This window comes from Acipenser ruthenus, chromosome 9 (assembly GCF_902713425.1).
Source record: "Acipenser ruthenus chromosome 9, fAciRut3.2 maternal haplotype, whole genome shotgun sequence".
Classification (NCBI taxonomy): domain Eukaryota; kingdom Metazoa; phylum Chordata; class Actinopteri; order Acipenseriformes; family Acipenseridae; genus Acipenser; species Acipenser ruthenus.
This window is the reverse complement of record NC_081197.1, coordinates 53,202,532-53,226,093: the sequence shown is the minus strand read 5'-3', so window position 1 is coordinate 53,226,093 and position 23,562 is coordinate 53,202,532. Positions and strand designations below refer to the sequence as shown.

The following is a 23,562-nucleotide window of genomic DNA, read 5'->3' as shown; positions in this document are numbered from 1 at the left end:
AGGAAGTGCAGGCTCTAGTTTCTCTGTGGGCAGACAGAAGTGTTCAGGAAGATCTGGAGTCGTGCGTCAGAAATGAGAAAGTTTATGTCAGAATTTCTGACAAAGAAGCAAATGAACATGAACCATGGGTACGGTACACGTAACTCACAAACTCAAAAACACACAATGCTGCCAAATTTCTCATCCTTGACCTTTATTATGTTAATATAAACAAAAAAATACAAAAATAAAACAATTCTAAACTTATTTACAAAAATATAGTCAAACACAATACTGTACAGCTGTACCATACATACAGCTACGGCTCTCGTTTTTTAAGCACCCAAACAAAAAAAACAACTAGAAAAAACAATAGCTATCCTTAACAGGGATAGTTTTCCTCTTCAACAGAACTAACTGAACTTTAGCAAGTCGATATATTCAGTAGACTTTGTGGATTATAAAGACATTCCTAAATATATTTACAAAATATAGTGATATATAAGATACAGCTGTACCGTTGGTCTATTAATTTTTTAACAGTATTTGTTTGTGCATCTTTTGGCAAATTGAGTTAATTAATAACAATAATTAATAACAACTGTCTTTTGTTGCATGTGACATCAGTAGCACGACTCATCTCTGCAGTGGAAAAACAACCCAGGCTTAATTTCCCTGGACTGTAAACCTGGACAGCAGTGCTGCGGATTGAGTGATTTGTGTATCGTTCTAAAAGTCCAGCTTGCTCTGAAATCTGAGACATCATGTTTCTAAGGTAATATTTTTTAAAACTGTTAACAAGGCACAAAGGATCACCAGGCTGGCAAACATGCATAGTTTTAAAGTCCAGGCTAATGTTTTTGTTTCCATTAAAACATTCTAGTGTTCACTTCAGGTTTGTTTTCCTCACTTTCATCTAGGTTTTGGTTAGAAATGTCAAATACCAATACTTGCAAAGTTTTTTTGTTTATTCTGACGAGCCATTTTGTGAAGGAGTTGAAAAACCTGCAACTTGCTTTCCACCATAATCATGTCAACCGGAGGCTGGAAGCCATTAGAGACTCAAACATTGGTCGTATAGGTAAATAAATAGAATGCTTATTCTGTATACGTCGCTGCTCCTGATGAGCAGACAAACCTTCTCTCTTTTACTAAACCATATGCGGTTCAACCCCGCCCACTAACACACAGATCGTTTACCGGTTACATTTTGCTCATTTTATATAAACACTCTACCTATGTAATTTTGTACAAAAATACATTCTCAATAACAATTAAAACAATAACAAAATCACATTGTATTTTAAAAAACATTTAACCCCTCTTCCAGGTAAGCTTTTTTTTTTTTTTTTAAACAGTGATGGTTTTTCGTCACACACTTCCAAAAAGGTCAAGATTACTTTGTGGAATGTCACTCCTTGTTAATTATTATTAAGGCATAGTTATATTAATAGACCAGTTAAGTGTGTTGGTTGATGATGTCACAGCTGTGCAGTAAGACAAGTCTTACTGCATGGTCATGCAATCTTGTTTAGCCTGTTCCAGAGCTTAATTTATCCAAGCCATTGTATAATGATGTGATTAGGTACTGATTGGACAGATCAATATAGTTGATCAGATAAATGGCATGGCCTAATCAAGTGCTTAATTATCTCATTGAACTACCTCAGCAGTATATAAAGGGGAGACAAGCTATGGTGTATCATTTGGTGACCCAGTTGGGCATATTTTTGTTTTGTGGTTTAATGGACTGCATTTATTTTTGTTAGCTCCTTGTGGCGTAGCTTCCCGGGCAAGTTAAACGCTTTCATGCTCTTTTAGTAATCAAAACAAACAAACAAAACACAGGAACAAAATAAACAAAACACAAGACACAATAATCACAAAACTCTTCAAATAAACAAATGAATCATTCAATCAATCACTACCTGGCCATATTCCACACTCTACCCCTCACACACAATCAAACAATGAATTAAACAATTACTCAGTCACTCAAACAATCAAAACCATGTGGCTGTGCAAACGGTGGCCATCTTGGTTTCCGCCTGTTGCTTCACCAAGATGTCCGCCAGCCAGCAAACTCTCACTCACTTACACACACACACACGCGTGCACCCCCATGTGCAGAGCCTATGCTCTGTCACACTCCTTAATTAAAGTGTGCCAAAACTCCAGTGCTGCTGTCAAAGACATTTCCTATATTTATTGCAGTCACCACCCACTCTCAGACCTCTGATAAACCATCCTCTCACAGGGTCTCTCCAACCGTTATGGTTAGTGAGTTTGGTACCAATGAAACTAAAATTTAAAATCATGTCTGTGTCTGTATATCCCAACAACCTTCAGGTAAAAAAAGGACGTGTGTAGGTTCGCTCACATGGCATGCAATATCTTAACTGTTTCCAGAACCTTACATTATGTGGCACACGTTTCTTGTGGTATCCTTTCCACCTTAAGGCTCCTTGCTTTTGTTTTATATATCTGAGTGATTCGGGAAGCTCTGAGTAATTGATCTCCCTTTCCATCTCGACGAGAATCACTTTGATTTCATCCCGTATCAGAGCATCGTATAATCCAATCTGCTGTTCAAATGTGGTCTGCCAGTGATCATCCCAGAAGCATGTAGGAGTGAGGATAATGATTAGCCTTCTGCTTTTTCTGATGGTCTCGTTAATGACGTTATGAACTGCTACTGGAACAAGAATTGTATTAGAAAGAGGAAATCATTGTCAATCAACAATCAAATTATTGCAGTAAAAACAATTCAAGAACACTTGCTCCACTGATGTTGTGCTTCCAGGATAAAATCAGGGAAAATAATTTAGAATGATGTTCATGGTTCAGTGGTTCAAAGTTCAAGCAGTAAGGACTGACATTACTGTTTGAAAGTTTTACAAATAAGGATTCACAACATCTCTATAGACAAACATGAATGCAAAATGCACAATTCGTTTAATGCAGCTGAAATATTTTAGTACATTCAAAAATTACAAAAAAAATTAAAATATAGTGTTGACAACAAAGAAAGCATAATTTATTGTAAACCTCAAAAATGACTCTACCTCTAACAATTTTTTTTTGTTACTGTGGAACTTCTGCCCTTTTGTGTTCAAATGCATGTTGAGTGAAAAATTATATTGTATGGGATTCCTCATGTTTACTCAAAAATAATATACTTTACAAACATATGCATACTGTAATAAAACTTAAAACTGTAGATAAATATAGAGGATATGTCATGACATACTGTGGTGGGGTATCCCTGCCCCTGTGCGTATTTCATGTTATATGTGGTGTGTTATTGTTATATGTATGTGTGTAGATTAAAGTGGGTATTTGTATATAAGCACAGGGATTTGTGTGTGGAATAGTGGGTGACAGGGAGGCAGTTAAGCCCCTTGTAAAAACACGTGGGAATGTGGCTGGAGCCGTGAATTGAATAAATGATTAAATGATTAAGTAAGGCTCCAGCCCCAGGTGTATAAATAGAGTGATCACAGGTGACACGACGTTGGTGTGTTCACATTTTGTCAATAGAGTTTGTTTTAAAGGATACACAGTATGCTTAGTAATAGAATGTGTTTGCATTTATGTCCCAATGGGGAAAAAAGACCAGCTCACTTACATTTCATGACGTAACAGAAAAATAACAAATGGAAATTCAGCCACATAAGAGGTACAGTATAAAGAACCATACACATATCAAGACTCACCTTCCCCAGGTAATTGATCTCTTTCCAAGAGAAACAATTTGTATCCATATCTGTCCTCTAACATGTCAGGAAGTATCTGCAGTGCAAATGTTTCAGCCCTTCTTGTTGAACTCAATGTGTCAATTTTGGGATAAATCACATATGCATCATAGAGCTTCCCATCTGAAACTTAACAGAATCAGTAATATTGACTGTTAATTATAACAAAAGTATTTTTCACACAATGCTGTTCATTAACATTTCAAAGGAGAGGAGCAAGATCTGCTTGGAGGAAGAACCTCGGAAATTGAAATAGGAGATAAGTGCTTGTGACTTTAGCAGAAGGACGGGGTTTCCTCTTGAGTCACATAGAACCGCCCTCACGGAGGCGAGGCCAAACCAACTGACTTCCAAGGCTGGGAAGCTACGTTACTTCCCCCAAGGGGAAATGAAAAGTAGAATAGCGGACAAATCGAAAAGGTGAAGAGAACATCCGGTCTCCCCGGCTTACAAGGGTTGCCTATGTTGAGGGAGGCCGGCGCAGCTGAACCGAGTAGTGAGCTTCACTTTCTTGGAGGGTAGACTGGAGAAGAAAGAGGAGATAGTGAGAGTCAGGGATGAGAGAAAGGTCTCAGAAACCCAGGCCCAAGGAGGGAAAACTAGAAGGAGAGGGGACAGCAAACTCAGAACAGCAGAGAAAAACGAAAAAGGCAGAAAAGCAAAGGGATTCCATGACCAGATCGTCAAAAGGTGAAAAACAGCCTTGGCGGAGGACTGTGATGAGGTGAATGAGAATATCAGAAGTGATAGAGAGACAGGAGTAAGAAGTAGTACATTTCTTATTTGTAAATTTAAAGTAAATTTCAATAAACATAATTAACGTCTCCAAGTTCTTATTGTTTCTTCAGCCGTTTGTCCCTTTTCATTATGTAACCCATTGCTTATGTTGCCCCTTTAAATAGTGAAGTGAGAAATAATTGATACTGTCTGTAAACATTGTGTGATTTTCCTGTGTTTAATGTAAGCTCTGAATCAGCGCAGGGTTAATGAACTCTTAAAATTAAGCTGTACATAGCTGGTTTACATCTGCAGTTTGCAGTCACCAGTCTTGTTGTTCGACCTTGTGATGCGTGAGTATAGCACTTTGCTGCCTGTGAGAATTTAGCAAAAAAGTGTAACTTCCTGTTATCTGAGTTTCTGTTGACCATTGTATCAGTGAATAATTTGTATAAGTACTATATGTTTAAAAATGCATTAGCTTTATTTTAAACCATTTTGTCCTAAGCAGGAAATTTAAATAATACTGGTACAGGGCGTCCTAAATACATTATAATACAAATGTGACATCAGGTTACAAATTGTAGTTCTGACTATGTTACCCCTTGGTGAATCAGAGGTGAGAGATCCCATAGAATAATACACTGTTACCCCAAAACTATACACTTGGGTTATTTTGCTCGGAAACGTAGTTAAATATGCCACTGTTAAGATACTATGAATATGCAAACACATAATTTTCTGCAATCTCAGCTGGTTTTATGTTGTAAGTATACATTAAATAATTGGTGTGACGGGGACACTACAGTACACTTACAAGAACAGATGTGTACTTAGTACATTTACAAGTGTTCTCGTTACATATCCAGCGTGAAAGGCAAATGTACTGGGAACGTTTGCTCAGGTCAGAGCTGGGTACACTTGGGAAGTGTACTATACACAGTGCATTTAGAAACAAAGCCACTGTGAAAGGGCTCAAAGTTTTTGCAGTGTCACCATTTCAATGTTTCTCTTAACTGCAATTACCAGAAGAGGGAGCTCTTGTTCTAAGTGTACAGGCCCGTAATCATTACAATTGAAGTTCTTCCAAATGCTTTGTTTTTATTCCACATAGGAAGGTACATGTCTTAACTAATTCACTGGTACATAACTGCAACTGTCAGAATATTATTTACAAATAAAAAAAGTGTATTTTGCTTGTGTAATGAAACCCTTTAAAAAAAAGTAACCAGGATGATGTAAAGGAGGGGATTGTGTTTTTATCATTTATCTAACAAAACAAAGAACATTCTAGAAGTCACTGAACCAAGAGTAACACAAACTGGTAATCCCAACATGTCTGATCATCTGATCAGCCCCACTCTCACTAAAGTCTACCATATCTTTGGAAACATGTTACCATGTATACTGTATGTTTCCTTTTTTCTAGAAACAGAGAAACATGTTTTGCGGACTAGACCTGGTTTTGAAATATTACGCTTCAATGCCACCTTGTGGAAGCATTCGATATTCATGAAAACTTGACAAATATGTTTGTGATACATATCCACCGTTGCAACTGTAGATACAAATTTAGAGTGAGGACCTAACCACTACATATTGTGTGACATACAGACAGTCAGCCTCCATATACCTATACATTCTGATAGATGGTAACACTGGTGCTATAGTAGGTCTTTATAATGTCTTTGCTTGTGTCATCGCACTGGACTAAGCAATTCTCCGGATATATGTTAAACTCTGAAGTGTGACATGGGAACAGTAAGTACATATTTAATTAGAGTCATTTCTGTCCTTAGATTTCTTTTTTTATTTCATTTTTTTTTTTTTTTTGGCTGGTTTACAGTACTCGCAGGTATGTGTGATAATTGATTTGAAGTTAGGGCCCGATTCACCTACCCATGGGAAAACAAGTTAAGACTGGAGGTGTGTTATTATCATTCCTCTAAACTTGACTCCTTGTTGGAAGTTGGATCTTTTCTACAAAATAACAATTTTCAGTTTCATTCGAGGTCTAAACCCAGACTGCACTGGGTGTGGAGAATCTCCAGCCTCCAAGTGTGACATCATTTGTTCAGCTACCACCTTCTCAACAACTTTTGACATTACCGAGAGCATACTGATAGGCCTATAATTACTGATCTCCTCTGAGTCTCCATTCTTTAAAACAGGTATAACTGCTGCAGATTTCCATGCACTCAGAAAAATTCCATGCTTAATTGCTATATTAGTCAAATGAGTTAAAGGACATGTCAGAATATATTTGTATTTCCTTATGAAAGCACTATCTAAACCAGACAGATCCCTTGCCTTTGAATTTTTAAGAGATCCATGGATCTTATAAATTTTAGCTTCTGTTACTTCCTGAATATTAAAAATGGGTTTTCCCTCATTAATTTGAAAGGTGCTAGTTATGTTGCCAGTGTCAAAATTCTTAGCCAAATCTTTTACCAAATCTATAAAAGTCATTAAAAGCTCTGGCAATAACTCTTACTATCGTTTACCAGTTTACCCTGTATTTTTAAATCAAATCCCTCATTACACACATTTTTATTCCTTCAGCTCAGATAGTCTAAATGTTTCCAAATTATTTTGCTATTTCCCTTTGCCTCATGTATTATATTAATGTAAAAATTTGCTTTGGCTTTTCACAGCTCACTTACAACTTTATTTCTTAATACTTTTCTTAATTCCTTAGAACTTTAGCATAACAGAGGCAGAAGTGTTAAAGGGACTAGGAGCTCTTAAAATAAACATATCCCCTGGGCCACATGAGATCCTCTGAATAGTACTCAAAGAAATGAAATAAGTTATTTACAGACTGCTAACCAAGATCATGCAACAGTCTCTTGAGACAGGGGTTGTACCGACAGACTGGAAAATTGCAAACGTAATACAAATCCACAAAAAGGGAGACAAAACCAAACCAGGTAACTAAAGACCAATAATCCTGACTTCTATTATATGTAAACTTACGGAAACTATAATAAGATCCCAACGGCACTCAGCTGGATTTATTAATAATTAAACAAAAGATTTAAACAAAACACAAAACAAAAAGGCACAAGGGCCAAACGAATAAACAGACAAACAAGTAAGTGACGTGCTGGCTAATCCAGCACGTTTTAGCAATTGTTATCGTCTGCTCGCTCTCTGCTCTCTCCGCTCTCCGTACTCTCCTCTGTACACACACCCTCCTGCAGAACGGACAGCTGCAGGTTCTTATACTCTGGCCGAGGGGTTTAACTAGCTGTTAATTATCTTACTACCCCTCGGCCAGAGTCTGCACGCGTTTGGTAAGGATGCATGACTGTCAGCTAGTTAAATAATCAGTAGCTGATCAGTCATGCATCCTCACAGGGTTTTTAAATATAAATAATAAAAGATGCGGCGCTTTTATCCGCGCCGCAAACAAAAATACAAATAATAATAAATAGGGGCGGGACACTCCGCCACAAAGATGCACATGGATTAGGGAGTGGTTAACATGTAGAAAACAGAAAGTACTGATTAGAGGAGAAGAATGGAGTACCATAGGCTACTAAAAATAATAATTGTCAATATTTTCTATGGAGTAAATTAAGGTAAGGTAAACTAACATTAAACATATGGTATAAATGAATATTCACTAAATGAAAAAGATCAACTTCTTTGCTTTAGCTTTTGGTATAACAGTATGGCACTTCAGTCAGGGAACTCATGAGAGAGATAAAATATGTATGACAGATTAGACATGATAACACATTTATGCATATTATACGTCCTTGGAGAACACATTTAACATATAATACATCTGGCTTTGGCCTCGCCTCTGGGAAGCCCTGCCCATAAATCTTTCCTCTGATAAGTGGAGAGACTGACTGTAGGAAAGCCATGGGCAGGAGGCAGATAGCTGCCCTCCCCCTTAGACGAAGCCAAAATACAGGTGGAGGCAAACTGGATCAGATGAGATTTGAATCCCTTCCCTGACGTAATTACGTTGTTAGCGATAAGGTACTGCTATTTCGATTGACAATTGCCTGGTTATCGACACTTAATAAGCTTGATTTGATTGACTGATTAAAAAAGTGAGTTCCCTGTCTGAACCACCGCTTTGCTTAATCTCTTCAGTCTTCTTTTACTTTGCACATGTAGATTCATGATATTTTGTGTTTTTTGTGAATAAGGGGTAAGCATCATAAACAAATTCCCACACCTTTCTAGCACAATGCCTTGTGCGTCCAATGTTTTTGACAACGTCATCAAAGTGTGTCAATATCATAAGAACCTTGAATTTTATGCAACATGTAAACCATGCTATAACATGTAGACCATGCTATAAATAGAAAATGAATCCTTAACTCATGAGTTAAGCTATGAATTGGCCCAATCATCTGTATACTTTAAATGACTGAATGCTGAAATAATATTTAAGGTTTATTACAAAAGAAGTAGAATCTACAAGATGCAGTTCAATAAATCGTGTACTTACCATTTGCTGTTCGGGTTCTGTTCCATATTTCCCGGTAGAAAAGGACAATATCAATCTTGAAAAACGTATATATTACTACACCCAGCATTACCAGAACAGATATTGTAAGCACAATGAAAAGCAGGTGCCAATTCCTGTGTTTTGCTGGAAAACAAGATTGACAAATCTTTCATTAAAATGATTTTAGTTTTGTAATGTATAGTAGCATGCTGGCTTTATTTGGAAGAAGCTAATTAAATTAAACACTGGCTCCTATAGTATTGGGTATATGATACAAGTTTTATATTATCAGTACAGTAGGTGCATTATTCCATTTAGATGTTGCTACATTGGACTTCATTGCATTTCAATAAGAACCACACATAACAATTGCAAACATCATAAAAATGTAAAGGAACAGTAAAAAAAAAAAAAAAAAAAAAAAACTATATATGATTTGGAGCTACTCATATCTCATATCTCAAAGTTTTAAGGAAACTTTGATGGCTTTGCTTTTTTTAAACAGTTCCAGTGAACACACAAAACAAACCTGGCTGCAGTCGTAAATGCCCAACATCTATTCCAGCTGCATTTGTAGCAATGCATTTAAAGGGTATTTCATACAAGTCTGATGTCACTTCTGATATTACCAGTTCTAGTTCAGCATAATGTGTATCGTTTTCTTTTTTCATTCTGAAAACAGAACATTTGAAAAAGGCTGTTTATTGTGAGCAAAATGTACTTATGTTAAGGAACTTTGTAAAAACAAAGGGGTAGGTGTACTAGGATGGGCCAGTCGCAGCGCAAACATACCGCAATATACATTTTGTCGTAAGTACGATGAGAAAATCCGCAATATACAAATTTAAATATTTGTTGCGTCTACTTAGATCTCTATTTCGAGAGTCGTGTGACATTGTTCAAATAAACAGCGGGAGTTGAGTTGTGGTTTGCTGCAGCAGAGGGTGTCTGAAGGATAACGTCTAACACACAAGGGTCCAAGAATCAAAACAACATTGTTTCTGTTAGGAGGTGTGAGGTTTAAAAAAGACATTTGTAAACTTTCTTATGTTCTTATAAATCTGTACAGTGCACCTATACAGTATACAGTACAGTAGTAAAACCAAATGAACACCTAGCACACTTTCTTTTTACTTTAGCCTGGAGGTTACTGGTATGGTAACAAAAAGTAAATCATGCTTCTGCATTGTACACATTGGTGTACAGTGCGAATAAAATATTATTTTAAATTGAAAATTATTTTATTATTATTATTATTATTATTATTATTATTATTATTATTATTATTATTAACTTGGCAGCCTAGAAAATTAACACAAAATAGATCATAGTGCCGCATTGACAAGTTATGATACAGGAGGACAGTCAATTCTTGTTAATATGAATTTCAAAGGACGAGCAACACATTTTGCATTATACCACTAATTCGTATTATCATGAGTAGCCTATAAGCCAGATGTATACTGTCCATTTTTATTTAAGTTAGACAGGGGTGCAGTACTACATTGTGCACAATTACAAACCACCTGCACATTCATAGAATAGGTGTCTTTCCTATTTCTATACAGATGTTCAGAATGAGCTTGGTGTGCAGTCTACTGCTCCCAAAACGTTGGGGAAACCAGAAATCTCATAAAAATGTGTTTTCAAGGCTTGTAAGTACACCCAGCTTTTAGGGAAAAATAGGTATTTGGCTGTTCGCCTCAAAAATGCATTGAGCACAGCTGGCAACGCATGAGAAAAAGTGGACTGGGAAATGCCTGCAACAATTACGACTGTTTAAAACATGCTTTCAAAACTTCTTAACAAATTGATGCAATTGTAAGTGTTGCAATTGCCTGCAGCTTTAGTACATCTCATTATAATATTTGAGAACCCTCACTTGCACTATCTCCACCCCCTTTTTGCGAATTTATGCAGGGGTGCCCATAATTACATATTCATCTACGCTTGAACCACAAACAGAAACTGCTGCTGCAAAGCATTCCCTAAAAAGTCTCAAAAAACATTGCTCTTCTTCAGTACATTACACCCATGACTTCCGACTCGTTTGCAACTCTTGCAAGGCCCAACACTTTAATACATCTACCCCAAAGTGTCATAAAATAAACTTAGGTAACAATGAATGTTAGCAACCAATTTAAAAGCTAAACATAATACAGATCTTCAAAACATGTATGCCATGCCTCACGGCAGGTACATTTTCTTTCCCCAGTGAATGGAAATATCCCTTATAAAAGTTATAGAAACAATACAAACAAGAACATTACCCACACAAGCATGCAATTATTATTTTCTTTGAATGACATATTGACATAAATATTTAGTTTTCCAGGTATTTAGGGTTTGAAAAATGAGCACACTTATCATCTGCAGGCTTTTTTAAATTACATTTTTATTTATTTATTTCTTAGCAGACGCCCTTATCCAGGGCAACTTACAATGGTTACAAGATATCACATTATTTTTACATACAATTACCCATTTATACAGTTGGGTTTTTACTGGAGCAATCTAGGTAAAGTACCTTGCTCAAGGGTATAGCAGCAGTGTCCCCACCGGGGATTGAACCCACAACCCTCCGGTCAAGAGTCCAGAGCCCTAACCACTACTCCACACTGCTGCTCGTTTTAAAGGGACCTACTGTTAGGTAAGATAACAGATAATAACCAGTCTTACTTACATGCCTGGTAGCTGTTTAATTGCATTGTACATCTCAGGATGTGTATTATTTACAGTCCAATATATCACTGGCTCTAAGTATTCACCGATTCCTATGAATACTCTGCAAGTTAAGATCTTTTCTGAGCCTAGGGAAGAGAAGTTGATCAAATATATCTATATGAAAGCCTGGTTGTGGTTTCCACAAAGACAGCCTAGTCTTCATTCCAATCCACCTTTAAATGTATTCTCCACCCTTACTGCCTACAATATTCATACCTGCTATACGTACCTGTATCTGCATCATGCTGACAGAAATTATACTGATACAAAACTCTTCCATTTACTCATGAAGGGTTAGTTAGTTCAAGCAGATTGGGTGAAGATACTGTATATAACTGTCGACTTACCTCAAAGAATTATATTTTACCTTAGAAAAAGGAAACAATGTTTTATCATATATTTGAATCCTGAAACATGCATTTTTGCACTGTGTTTATATATATTAAATGTAAATCCTTGTTTTCTGGCAGATCTGCATTCTTGTGCCTTCTGTAGATCAAGATCCACTGGCTGAGTTCAGCAGCTGTCTGCCTAATTAAACTACACATGTTTATATTCAATCTTTGCATTATACAATAGATATGAAATACTCTATACAGGTCTATATGAAATGCAACTGGACGAACAACTTCCTAAACCCCTTGTTAGTTCTACAATGTACACAACACCGCCCCTTCATCACAATTTCTATGGAATATAAACACAGTGCAAACGGAAGGTTTCAGGATTCAAATATAGGATACTTCTTTAAAATGACAATGAATGACAAGCATTTTGCAGGTTTTTCATACAAAATAAAAGATAATTATTTCTGCCTCGGCTACATAACTGCTTGTCGTATATCATTCATGGGTTTAATACTTTAGCAATAGGGAGAACACATATTTAACAGCATACTGTTACATACCGCATTCTACTTCAAGAGTTTCGTTCTGTGGATATATCACATGTGGTGTTAAGGGCTCTTTTGGATCTGTCAACAAGAAAGTAGCCTATGAGTGTACATTATACTATTTAGATTTTGGGGAAAAAAAAGTTGTTTTATACATTAATTAATTCCACTATCTACACAATTAAACTACACAAACTTATATTCAATCTTTGCATTATACAATGGATATCAAATGCTGTCCACCTTTCCCTTGTCTCTTGCATGAACAGTTCAGTTTTAACTGAGGGTTCCTTTTTTCCAATATTTAAACATCCATTTTAACACCAAGGGAAACATACTGAGCTGCATTTATAAAGCTTTAGCACGGCAGTAATTACATTGAAGTCCTATGCATTTATTGGCATGCTGTGGTGGGCCGTGATGTTTTAAGAGTTTAAGAGTTGTTATTGGAACAGCTCCCAGTATTAAAGCTGAACTTTAAGGCAGTCCAACAATTATTACAGAATTGGAATTCTTGTTTCTATAGTCGCCAATGCTTCTGTTATTGGTTTTCACCTTGGAATTCAGTTAAATGAGAGTTAGAAGGGGTACTTTTTTATGGGAATAATTACATTTCTTATTCAATATCTTGTTTTGTGATTTGTATAATTCTCTAATACTGTTTAATCTTCATCATTATTTACAAGGCTTTCTAACTTGTGTCGTTTTTCAACCACTGGGGCTGCTTTTGAAAAACGTTAGAAATTTTAGAAGCAGACTTAGTGGCTGAAACGGGACATCTTTGCAGGAATAGGTAATAAGAGCCAAAAAAAAATATTGTATGATAAGTAACACCACACATATTTGGATATTAAAAGGTAAAAACTTTAATACACTGCCTGTATATTCTGTATCACCCATATATATGTTTTATTGACATTACCTTCAAGTGTTATCTCAGTATTACTTGATGTAGTATACCTTTTCCCCTTGTATGTAAAGATTACTTGACAGGTGTAATTTCCAGCATCATTGTGGTTCATATCTGATATGCGAAGTGTATTTTCAATCCTTTTAATTTTTTTCCCATTTACTTGAAAAGGTTCAAAGTTCTGCAACAAAACAGTCCCTTTTTATTCTTATTTAAACCGAATACATGCTTTTTCATTAAACAATCCATAGTAATTATTATATATTATTTTTAAACAATGATAGCAAAACATGTATTAAAAGTAAATGTTATGCCATGTGAAGTGTGAGATGAGTTATGGAATTGGCAGCTTGTTTGTTCTAACGCTGGTTGCACTGACTTCTGGGCTGGGAACCCACAGGGGCGCATTGAGTTCTTGGCTCAAAGGGAGCTTGTATCGGATGGAAATTATCTCACAATACAGATTTAAATGTTACTTCTAGCAGGAAGCAAATATCTAAGTAAAAACAGGAAAATACAATTGCCATCCATCCAGCAAAAAAAAAAAAAAAAAGCCTACCAACATCCCAGCATACAGTACCTTAAACCACTGAACGTCTGGGTTCTTATCTAAATCGACAACATGCTGCAGGATGTAGCAAGGGATAACAGCAGGTTTTGAGTATTCCACTATATCCAAGTTATTAATATAGTAGCCCTGGGCCTTCACAGACAGGCCCATTTCTAACTTGTAGCAGGATGTTGAGAATCTGTGAAGTGTAAAGATGAAGACTTCAAATTACTGTTTTAAAAAAAAATCATTAAAAAAAAGAAAGCAAAACAACAGGATCCAAAAAGATGAATTGCTTAAGATTAAAGTTTCAGACTATAGCCAGGCTTTTCTATCCCCGTGTGTTCTGTGTGACTGTGAGTGCAGTTCTATTTCTGCAACTCTCCTATGAAAAACAAAAACAAAGATAAGATATATTTCGAGTTACATGTAGTGTTAAAAAACTAGTTTTTTTCCTCTTTTGCTGCAGTGTTTTTAAATTCAGTCTTCTTTCATTGTTTTAGGTAAATAAAAAATCATCTTTAGCTAGAAAAATATAACATTTTGCAGGAGGTGTTTTTTGTGGGGTTTTTCTGTTTTCTGTTATTTGTTTTTTTAAATCCGGTGCACTTCAGTAAACTCATATTTTCAAAGAGTTTTCTCTACTCTTCAGTAAACTCATATTTTCAAAGAATTTTCTCTACTCTTCAGTAAACTCATATTTTCAAAGAATTTTCTCTACTCTTCAATAAACTCATATTTTCAAAGAATTTTCTCTACTCTTTGAAAGGAGAAAAACAGCTGTTAATTTTACAAAAATGGAACCAAACAACAAAGCAATAAAATTCAAGTTCTCTTAGGCCTCGTACACACACAGCCTAAATGCGGTTGCGAGTTCAACTTAATACGGTTTAAGTACACACACAGTTTGGCTGCAAAAGGCAGCGACAACCGCACTAGTTAATCCTGTTCAGAACAAGTAGCGAGTTCTGTTATTAATTCAATTTGGTTAGTTAATGTGTAGCAACTGTGTGTGTGTATAAAAACTGCACTAAAACAACCGCAGTAGGTGCTCAGTGGATTTCTGCGTAAGTAATGTCACCGTTTATCAGTCATTTCCTTGTGATAAACATGGCTGCCGACCACTGACTCACTTGGTCCGAAGAAGAGACCAAAACATTTATAACGTTTGGTCTGAAAAAGGGGTACAGGCTAAACTGGGTGGCAGCACATGGAATTCACCACTGTATTTAGCTGTGCAGAAAAAGCAAAACAGCATCTCCGCTGGCTTTGCAGAAAAGTATAGCCTTTTCTTTTATTTTTCAATATCCTTAAATGCATGCAGAGGCTGATGTCTAGATGAAATGTCTTACCTTACTTCACAGACATAATTTCCAGAGTCTGAGAGTGATGCTGGTAAAAACCACAGTACATTTCTCTGTTCTTCAATTTTTTGTCCTATTCCATCGATTATTTGATTGTCATTTTTGTACCACGTCAAGTTGAAATCATAATTATCATTAATTTCTTTTATATGGCATTCAAGTCTGACAACTTCTCCATCCCTGGCATCGTATGTTTCTTGTTCACGCATCTCTATACAGTTCTCTGTATGAAAACAAATTAAGAAAAATACGTTTTAAAAACATTGTATATCATTTTATAAAAAATGAAGCATCGCTTAAATTAACTTCTTAAGCATGATATACTCTACAACCAATAAAAACAATGTTTGGGGCCTAGGTGGTGCAGTGATTTAACACACTAGCGCGTGCCTGCTCTGGTGGTCTAGGTCAGAATTAAGTTTACCTTACTCTTTAGTGGACAGCAAATACCCAATGCAACTTGGTGGCAGGACAAATGAAGTGCAGCTTTTTCAAAGAAGATCATACATTGTTGTGACATTTTTACATTGCTGTACTGTTACAGTTCCCCAACGGGTAAATAGCTGGCCCTAGTGACCACTGTATTTGAATTAACAGAAGGGCCACATATCATTAACTTAATTCATAAGTTCATAAACATATGAATTAAGTTAATGCATTAATAAACAATGTCTTTTTTGGAATAAAATAACTGACCAGGTAATTATCTGTACAGAGCAGTCTAAGATTCAACAGTTTATATTATTTAATTTTACAGATTCATCATTATACTCAGCCAGGGATTCTGAGGTAAAACTACTACACAATGCTGGCTCAATTGCAGTAATGAAAACATGTCTCTATGTATGTCTGATTAAGAATAACCACATGTATTCCTATTATAGCTACTTAAGATGCTTGCTGTGTGGATAAAGTCATCACAACATTACTGTCTGGCAATGTAGAAAGGAAACATGGAGGATACACACATACATGAGCAAAAAATAAATGCAACAGCAAACATAAGATTCTACAGATCATTCACTGTAGTTAAAGAGCGCCAGTACTGAAAAGGGAGATTTTTCAGGTCAGCATATAGGTGCATTGTCAAAGCTGAGTGGGGAAACCCATATATCCTGACATCTATTGTCAGTGTCATTGTCACTCACCTTATATGAAAACATGTCACATTAATTCCTTTTTCATAATTATGTTAAACACATCAAACAAATCCCTCTCTCTGTCTATAGTTTATTCTGTTTTCCCTAGATATACTGAGGCTGTGTGGTCCAGTGGTTAAAGAAAAGGACTTGGAACTAGGAGGTCCCCGATTCAAATCCCACCTCAGCCACTGACTCATTGCGTGACCCTGAGCAAGTCACTTAACCTCCTTGTGCTCTGTCTTTCGGGTGAGACATAATTGTAAGTGACTCTGCAGCTGATAGCATAATTCACACACCCTAGTCTCTATAAGTCGTCTTGGATAAAGGCATCTGCTAAATAAACTAATAATAATAATACTGACCCACCTCTTGAAAGACAGCAACTAAGTTTCCAGCTACTTTTGTACTTACAAAAAAAAGATAACATTCAACAACAAACTTCACTATTCTTGTATTTTACATATAAAGGAGGAGCTTTTTTTCTTCCAGGTGTTCTATTCTGCCAATATTAAAATGAAAGATTCTGGTGTCTAGTTTCACCAAGTTGGAAAATCCACAATCAAACTGAAAGAACAGGTTTAAGTGAATATGCAGGTCAAACCTGCTTTGTTTTTCACTGAAGATCTAGAATTTTCCCATGGAAGCAATCCATACATTAAGATAAATGATTAACTGAGTTATAAATTTCAGTACTTTATGCTATGTCATGACCGTCCTCAACCTCAATTAATTGTACATTTTGTTGTAGTACTGCAGAATGTTACAATACATTTTTAGCAAAGACATTTTAACTGTTGACTATTCTATACTACACTATACTAAAAGACAATAGGAGCGAGGGCCTCTTCCTCACATACATTTCCGTATGTAAACCCAATAAAGATGGGAGAGCTAAAATAATGAGTGTCGAAACCAACTATTTTCCAGCCAAAGTAGGACTAAATCTTATGTTGCTTTTATTGTACATTTAGTTTTTAAATAATCGTCACCATTTGTTTCTTCCATCAATAATTCAAAGAACTAGCTCCACTTACACACTATGTGGTGGCCAGCCAGTTCTAAAGAAAAATGCTCTTCGAGGGATTTTTTTTCACAAAATGTAGTTGACGCATTTCTATAAAATGAGTTGATTGGTAACCAGCGGTGCACCGTGGCCTACCGGGGTACGAGAGTACCGGGGTCCTTTTCTAGGGAACCCACTGCATATGGGAAAACTAGGGCAACATAACTGAATGATTGAAAAGCTCATACAAAATTTTGTGACACAAAAAAATTATGAATAATAAACATTGCATTTTGAGCTACAGTAGGTACAGTATTGTAATCTAACTTCTTCATATTTCTTAAAAACACTGGTGATTGCGAATGGAAACAGCAGGCAATGGGTTTCACACTTTGTTTTTTAAGAAACCACAAGAGGTATCATTTGACATCCAATTCAAATTATAATGTAAACCTGGAGAAAAAAAACTGTAATAGCTACAGCTATAGTACTCTGCGTCAAAGTAGCGGTCTCTGCTGACTTCATTTTCTATAATTGGATTTGTAGTTTTTCAGCTATTTTATTTTGAATGTCTACGTTCTACGTTCCCTGAGTGAGGTGCTGTAGCGCCAGCTGGCAACCGGCCTGAATCTACACCCAGACAAGTGCCATTTCATGCAGCAGGAGGTCAGCTTCCTGGGGCACCGAGTGGGCAAGGAAGGCATTCGGACCGAATCAGAAACAAAATGATAACAAAAAAAAAAATGAATTTGTCTAAATCTTTTTATCTATTTGTGTGACCCAAATACAGATGTTTTTCTTATTCAAGATGCTTGAAAAACTCCAAACCAATACAATGTTTCAAACTACTATACATGGCAGTTTGTATAAGACCACTTCAAATAACTATGACCTAAAAAAAATGACAAGCCAAACTGCCAGACTGTGTGTGGTTAAAACTTCAATACATGCTTTGACCTAAAAAAAAAAAATGTTATTACCATTTACATCTGATTTAGTTTTAAGTTATTTCTTATCAGTTTTAGAATGTTATTTTGTTTTCATATATATATATATATATATATATATATATATATATATATATATATATATAATATATATATATATATATATATATATATATATATATATATATATATATATATATATATATATATATATATATTATATATATATATGATCTTTGATTAAACCAGTTTCCTGATTTATCTAGGACCATTTTCTACATGGTCCTAGATAAATTTAGCAGTCGCTTATTGTAAATGACTTCTTATAATACAATTATAATTCAATTAACAATAATTTCTTGTTTGTGTGAATTATTCTGGAATCCACTCCGGGAACATTTTTAATTAAATGTTCTTCCCCAGGGCACAGACCTGGAAACATGCTTTCTATTTGTCTGAGCCCAATATAGATGTTTTTTCTTTTTCAGAAATGTGCATTAATAATTGCAATAACACTGGCCTGTGAACAGCAAACTGTGGATGCAAGTCATCAGCATTTCCGATTTGCTCAGTACCTGATATTGAGGACATCTTGTTTTTGTGGTTTAAAAAGGCCCGTGTTCAAAATGATACGTGCAGATTTCAAGTGCAGTATGTTTGCAATGTATACTTTTTAAAAGTTCTCTTACAACCGTATTTTCAATAAAATGCACAGTACTTTATTTTTACATACTTTTAATTGTACTGTAATTGAATTTCCTGTAACTTTGTTACACTATAAAAACTAACATTATGCACTTGATTTAGACTCCTGACACCATAAGGATGGGTAGGGAATGGAATGTAGGATAGCAGGACCAGTTTTAACTGCTTCAGTAGACACCATTTGGTGGTATGACCATATATGGTTGTTTTTTCTCGATATAGGGTTGAAAAGAGAAGATAAGAGTTACAGACGCGGGCTGCAAGGTGATTGGTACAAGACTGAATTAACTGCTGTGTGTTAGAATGTTATTGGTGCAATGTTTAGAATAGAGAATGCTATATAAACTGATGTAAAAGGGAATTCAGGCAGATCGCATTTTTCCGTGTACTGATAAAGTGCCAGTTGAGTGGGTCTTCGGAGCGCTCTGTAACATCTGTGTGATAACCTTCAAATAAATAGACTTGATCTAACTCAACGCGCCTCGGACTGAATTGTTTGGGGTTAGGTGAACCTCCAGAATTTGTCCCTACAACCCCTTGTCAAGGGATCCAAGGGATTCAAGGGACGGAGGGGAGCACCTAGACTAAAACAAGAGACAGGGAGCTGGGAGTGATACAGGCCCAAGGGCTGTTTATAATGATTACAACGATTATATCATTATTACGAACCTTCAGCTATAATGATCCTAGCCCCTGGACCCTAAATAAAAAATAAATAAAAAGATAATATAAACACACACTGCCAACATCCCGGTCTGTACGCACGGGATGCCACATCGGCAGTGAAGTCAATTATTTTGTCTTAATAAATAATACGCACTGTGTAACTATCCCTCCGAAACTAAAATAATTTTATGTTGCAACAAAGCTGGAAACTATATAGATATACCTGGAGTAACGCAGGCATATCACTGTCGTGAATATAGGTTGTCACAAAGCATTTTTTTTTTTGGCTTGTTCAGCAACCATACGGCAAAGCAAAAACAATCTGATGAACTTTCCATGTCAAACTTTTCATGTCGGGTTGACCTGGATTAAAAGATCAGTTTGGGATTCTTGCATGTTGGATTAAGATTTGCTGCACTTTGAAACGATTCAAGTCAGATTGATTTTGAATAAAAGTTCATCTTCAATTCGTGATTGTTGCTTTTTGTACTCCGTTTTAATTCTTTAACGAATAGGATAAAGCAAAGGCAGAATACTGCATACATGAGATGAACAGGTGCATGTAATTCTACTTGTATTCACAATCTCATCTCATTAACTTACTTCAACAGTTTATCGTTCATTTTGATTGTCCTTTCACTATAACAAACCCCATGATATAACGAACAAAAAGGCTTGGACCCCAGCAGGTTCGAGATTCATTGGATGTCACTACATTATAAGTTAATGATAGGGTCATCATATTTTTAGATTGGATTAATCTCTAACATATACTGTCCTTTCCAAAAGAGATGGCCCACAGAGGCATCACGTTTGAGAGTGACCCTAAAGGAACATCAGCACCTGCCAACAGCACAGTCAGGTGTGAAAAAGTACAAGATACACATTAGGGCTTCCAGTTGCATAATCTAGTAGCTATTAGCCACTATCTAATACACACATGAAACAGGAAAAACTTGCTTCACAGAAAAAAAATGCTTCACAGCGCCTGAGATCTGAGATCGTATTTCGATCAGGAACATGCTGTGCTATGCCAACCCTTTATACCCTTCCATATGAAACAAAGTAAACCCATTGTAGCTTACACTGAAATGTACAGTAAGTCAAATATATACATTAGCTTGATCTCCCTAATTATACACCATGCCAGAAATTATCCCAATGCTTACCTGTTTTGTTATCACAGAAGGACATATAAAAACAGGTGCAGAAAATGATAAGGAGTGGTGTATCCATTGTTCTGCTGTAAAACAAAACAATTATATTATTTTCGGTATTTTATATTTCATTATGCATTGATTTACTGCGTCATTCCTAGGGAGGGATATAGCCAGGGTTTCATTCCATTTCAGTTACCACAATTTGTCAAGCAAAAATGTTCAATGAGCAATATGTTTGCTAGCTGTTTATTGAGACAGAAACTTTCATATACAGAATACATGTCTGTTTTGTTATTCGCGGACAAACTCACCTTCTATACAGTCTGTTTGAGTAGTATACACTACGCACAAACACTGAACACATTTCAAAAGATATACAGAGTAAAACCAAAACGGTTATTGGTGTAATGTCTTATTTTTCTTATGTATGTTAAATGTACTTGAGAACAAAAAAAATAGCGCGTATCCTAGTAACTCTATTAATTCTCATAATACAAAAGTAAGAATATACTTACCAGTGCAAAAAAACAGCACAGGAAATGAATCGAAGTTTTCTTCCTTGTCTACTTTCTTATCTGATATGATCGTTTTGTTTCATCATAGCTCTGACATTGCAATAAACCTTCCAAAAAGGATTCTGTTGACATAATAGATACATGTCTGAGGAGACATACCATAAAAACTAGCTTAGACATTACATGCGGTGTTTAATGTTTATGCCTCGGTGTACTGTTAAACGCAAAAGCATGTTGTTTTTAGCAGGTGTCTGCCAATGGTTTTGCACAGCATTAACTATACCGCCGCAGTAATTTCGAATTTTTCTGTTGGTAAAATATTATGTTAATTTTCACAACATTTAAAACCAACCAAGTTATTATCTGCATTTTCTTGTTGACTGTAGTGTTCAAATAATCTTAGTATTATTTAAGGTACCTTACATTCGCTAGTCAAGACTGTAAAACTTACCTCCACGTTCACGTGTCCCGACAAGTGTGTCAACCCGATGCCTGGGGGAAAATACTTAATACATTACTGTCGCTCCCCTCCTACATTTTCATTGTTCATGAACACTGGAATTTCCCGGACGACCGCAAAGTGATGTGGTTTACTTCTTAAGGCCAATTCTACCTGTTACCAAGTTTTCTTCCCACCATTCTCAATATAAAAACTACAAAAAACACTTATTTACCAAGTTTACCATAACATATAAAACCGTTGACAGGGAATATGACATTTGCAATATAGTTTGCATCACATTTAAAAGATACAATATCAAGAAATGTACAAAATAAATAAAATACATTTGGTAGCTTACAGGCAGAAAAGCTAGTTGGTCAAATAATGTTTTTAAAAATAAATGAAAATATCACTTGGATTTTTTTTTAAATATATATTTTAATCTCAGTGCCTGCATTTATTGTATATATTTTAAATACATGACAAGATTATAGGCCTACATATACAGTACAGCATTGTCCATAGTATTTACTATATATATATATATATATATATATATATATATATATATATATATATATATGCTGTATTACCAAAAACACTAAATTGTAACAAAATGAAGACCTGAAGACATTGATAAAAACAAAAAAACAAAAGTTTGCTGGTACAGTACCTGTAATTATATTTACAGTGTGTATTATACAGTGTCATTATATAGTAATTGGGTTAAATTATATTAGAGCATATGTTCCACATTTGTTCCAACAGAAACAAAGTGATTTGTAGAATTATTAAAATACTGTCCTGTGAGTTTTTCCATCTGATTTCACAGACCCTAATTAGCATGATTCCTGAGCTACCTTACCTAGATTAACATTAGTTATTCCAAGATTAAAGTTAATCAAGGACTGTGGAACCAAGTTTATCTGCTCAACTGGATGAGAAATTTGTAATCTTGAAGTTTATTGCTATAGTTTTCTCATGTTTTAGTCATGTTTGGCTATGTTTTACCAATAATATGCTTTAGTTTGGGGACAATTTTATATTTGTATTGTAAATGCCATGGTATACCTTATTAGCTAAAACATAATATCATATACAGTATTGTTTGCCAAAAAAAATGCAGACATTTAAAAATATATTGAGGTAAATTTATGTTTAAATGCATTTAACAATATGTTTGAGATATATTTGAGCAATATATGAAGTTGGAGAAAGTGTATTAGACATGAATCGCATATCGAAAATCAGCCAATCACAGTGCAGTATTTTCCAAAATTCAAGTGCCTCTTATCTTGTGCATGTCACCAGGCCCGATATAACCATATAGGCAGATCAGGCGGCCGCCTAGGGCGGCAAATTGAAGGGGAGGGCAAAAACGGTACATAATTACATTTTATACTTCACATTTCTTTAGTCATACAATGTTCAACATCTTAGGTCACTGTTTCTTGTTCTGCAAAGCTTACTGCTGATGTTACGGAACCATATCATGAGCAGTGCTGTAGTCCTAAATCTGGAAGTACGGGAGCGCTGAGGGGACATGGCCATCATGCCGGTGCGTAACCTGGTCTCCCCTGGTAACAGGCTCGTGGATGTTGAGCCCGTTGCTAAGCAAAG

General features: G+C 35.7%; 1 protein-coding gene across 3 annotated transcripts; it reads right to left on the bottom strand.

Annotated features, from left to right (window-relative positions):
- Window positions 1-169: 169 nt before the first annotated feature.
- Window positions 170-22,065, bottom strand: LOC117405220 (interleukin-1 receptor type 1-like). 3 transcript variants are annotated; one of them, XM_034008096.3, is made up of 12 exons: window positions 21,952-22,065; window positions 21,501-21,622; window positions 20,995-21,068; window positions 15,351-15,585; window positions 14,029-14,197; window positions 13,461-13,629; window positions 12,554-12,619; window positions 11,606-11,732; window positions 9,452-9,594; window positions 8,923-9,066; window positions 3,696-3,863; window positions 170-2,674 (listed from the first exon to the last, which is right to left on the bottom strand). In XM_034008096.3, the coding sequence occupies exons 3-12, from the start codon at window positions 21,059-21,061 to the stop codon at window positions 2,325-2,327; spliced, it is 1,638 nt and encodes a 545-aa protein (XP_033863987.1). In that variant the 5' UTR covers window positions 21,062-21,068; window positions 21,501-21,622; window positions 21,952-22,065; the 3' UTR covers window positions 170-2,324. The 3 variants fall into 3 exon arrangements, with proteins under 3 accessions (XP_033863987.1, XP_033863988.1, XP_033863989.1); XM_034008097.3 differs by lacking the exon at window positions 21,952-22,065 and having other exon boundaries at window positions 21,501-21,924; XM_034008098.3 differs by lacking the exon at window positions 21,952-22,065 and having other exon boundaries at window positions 170-2,671; window positions 21,501-21,924.
- Window positions 22,066-23,562: the final 1,497 nt, after the last annotated feature.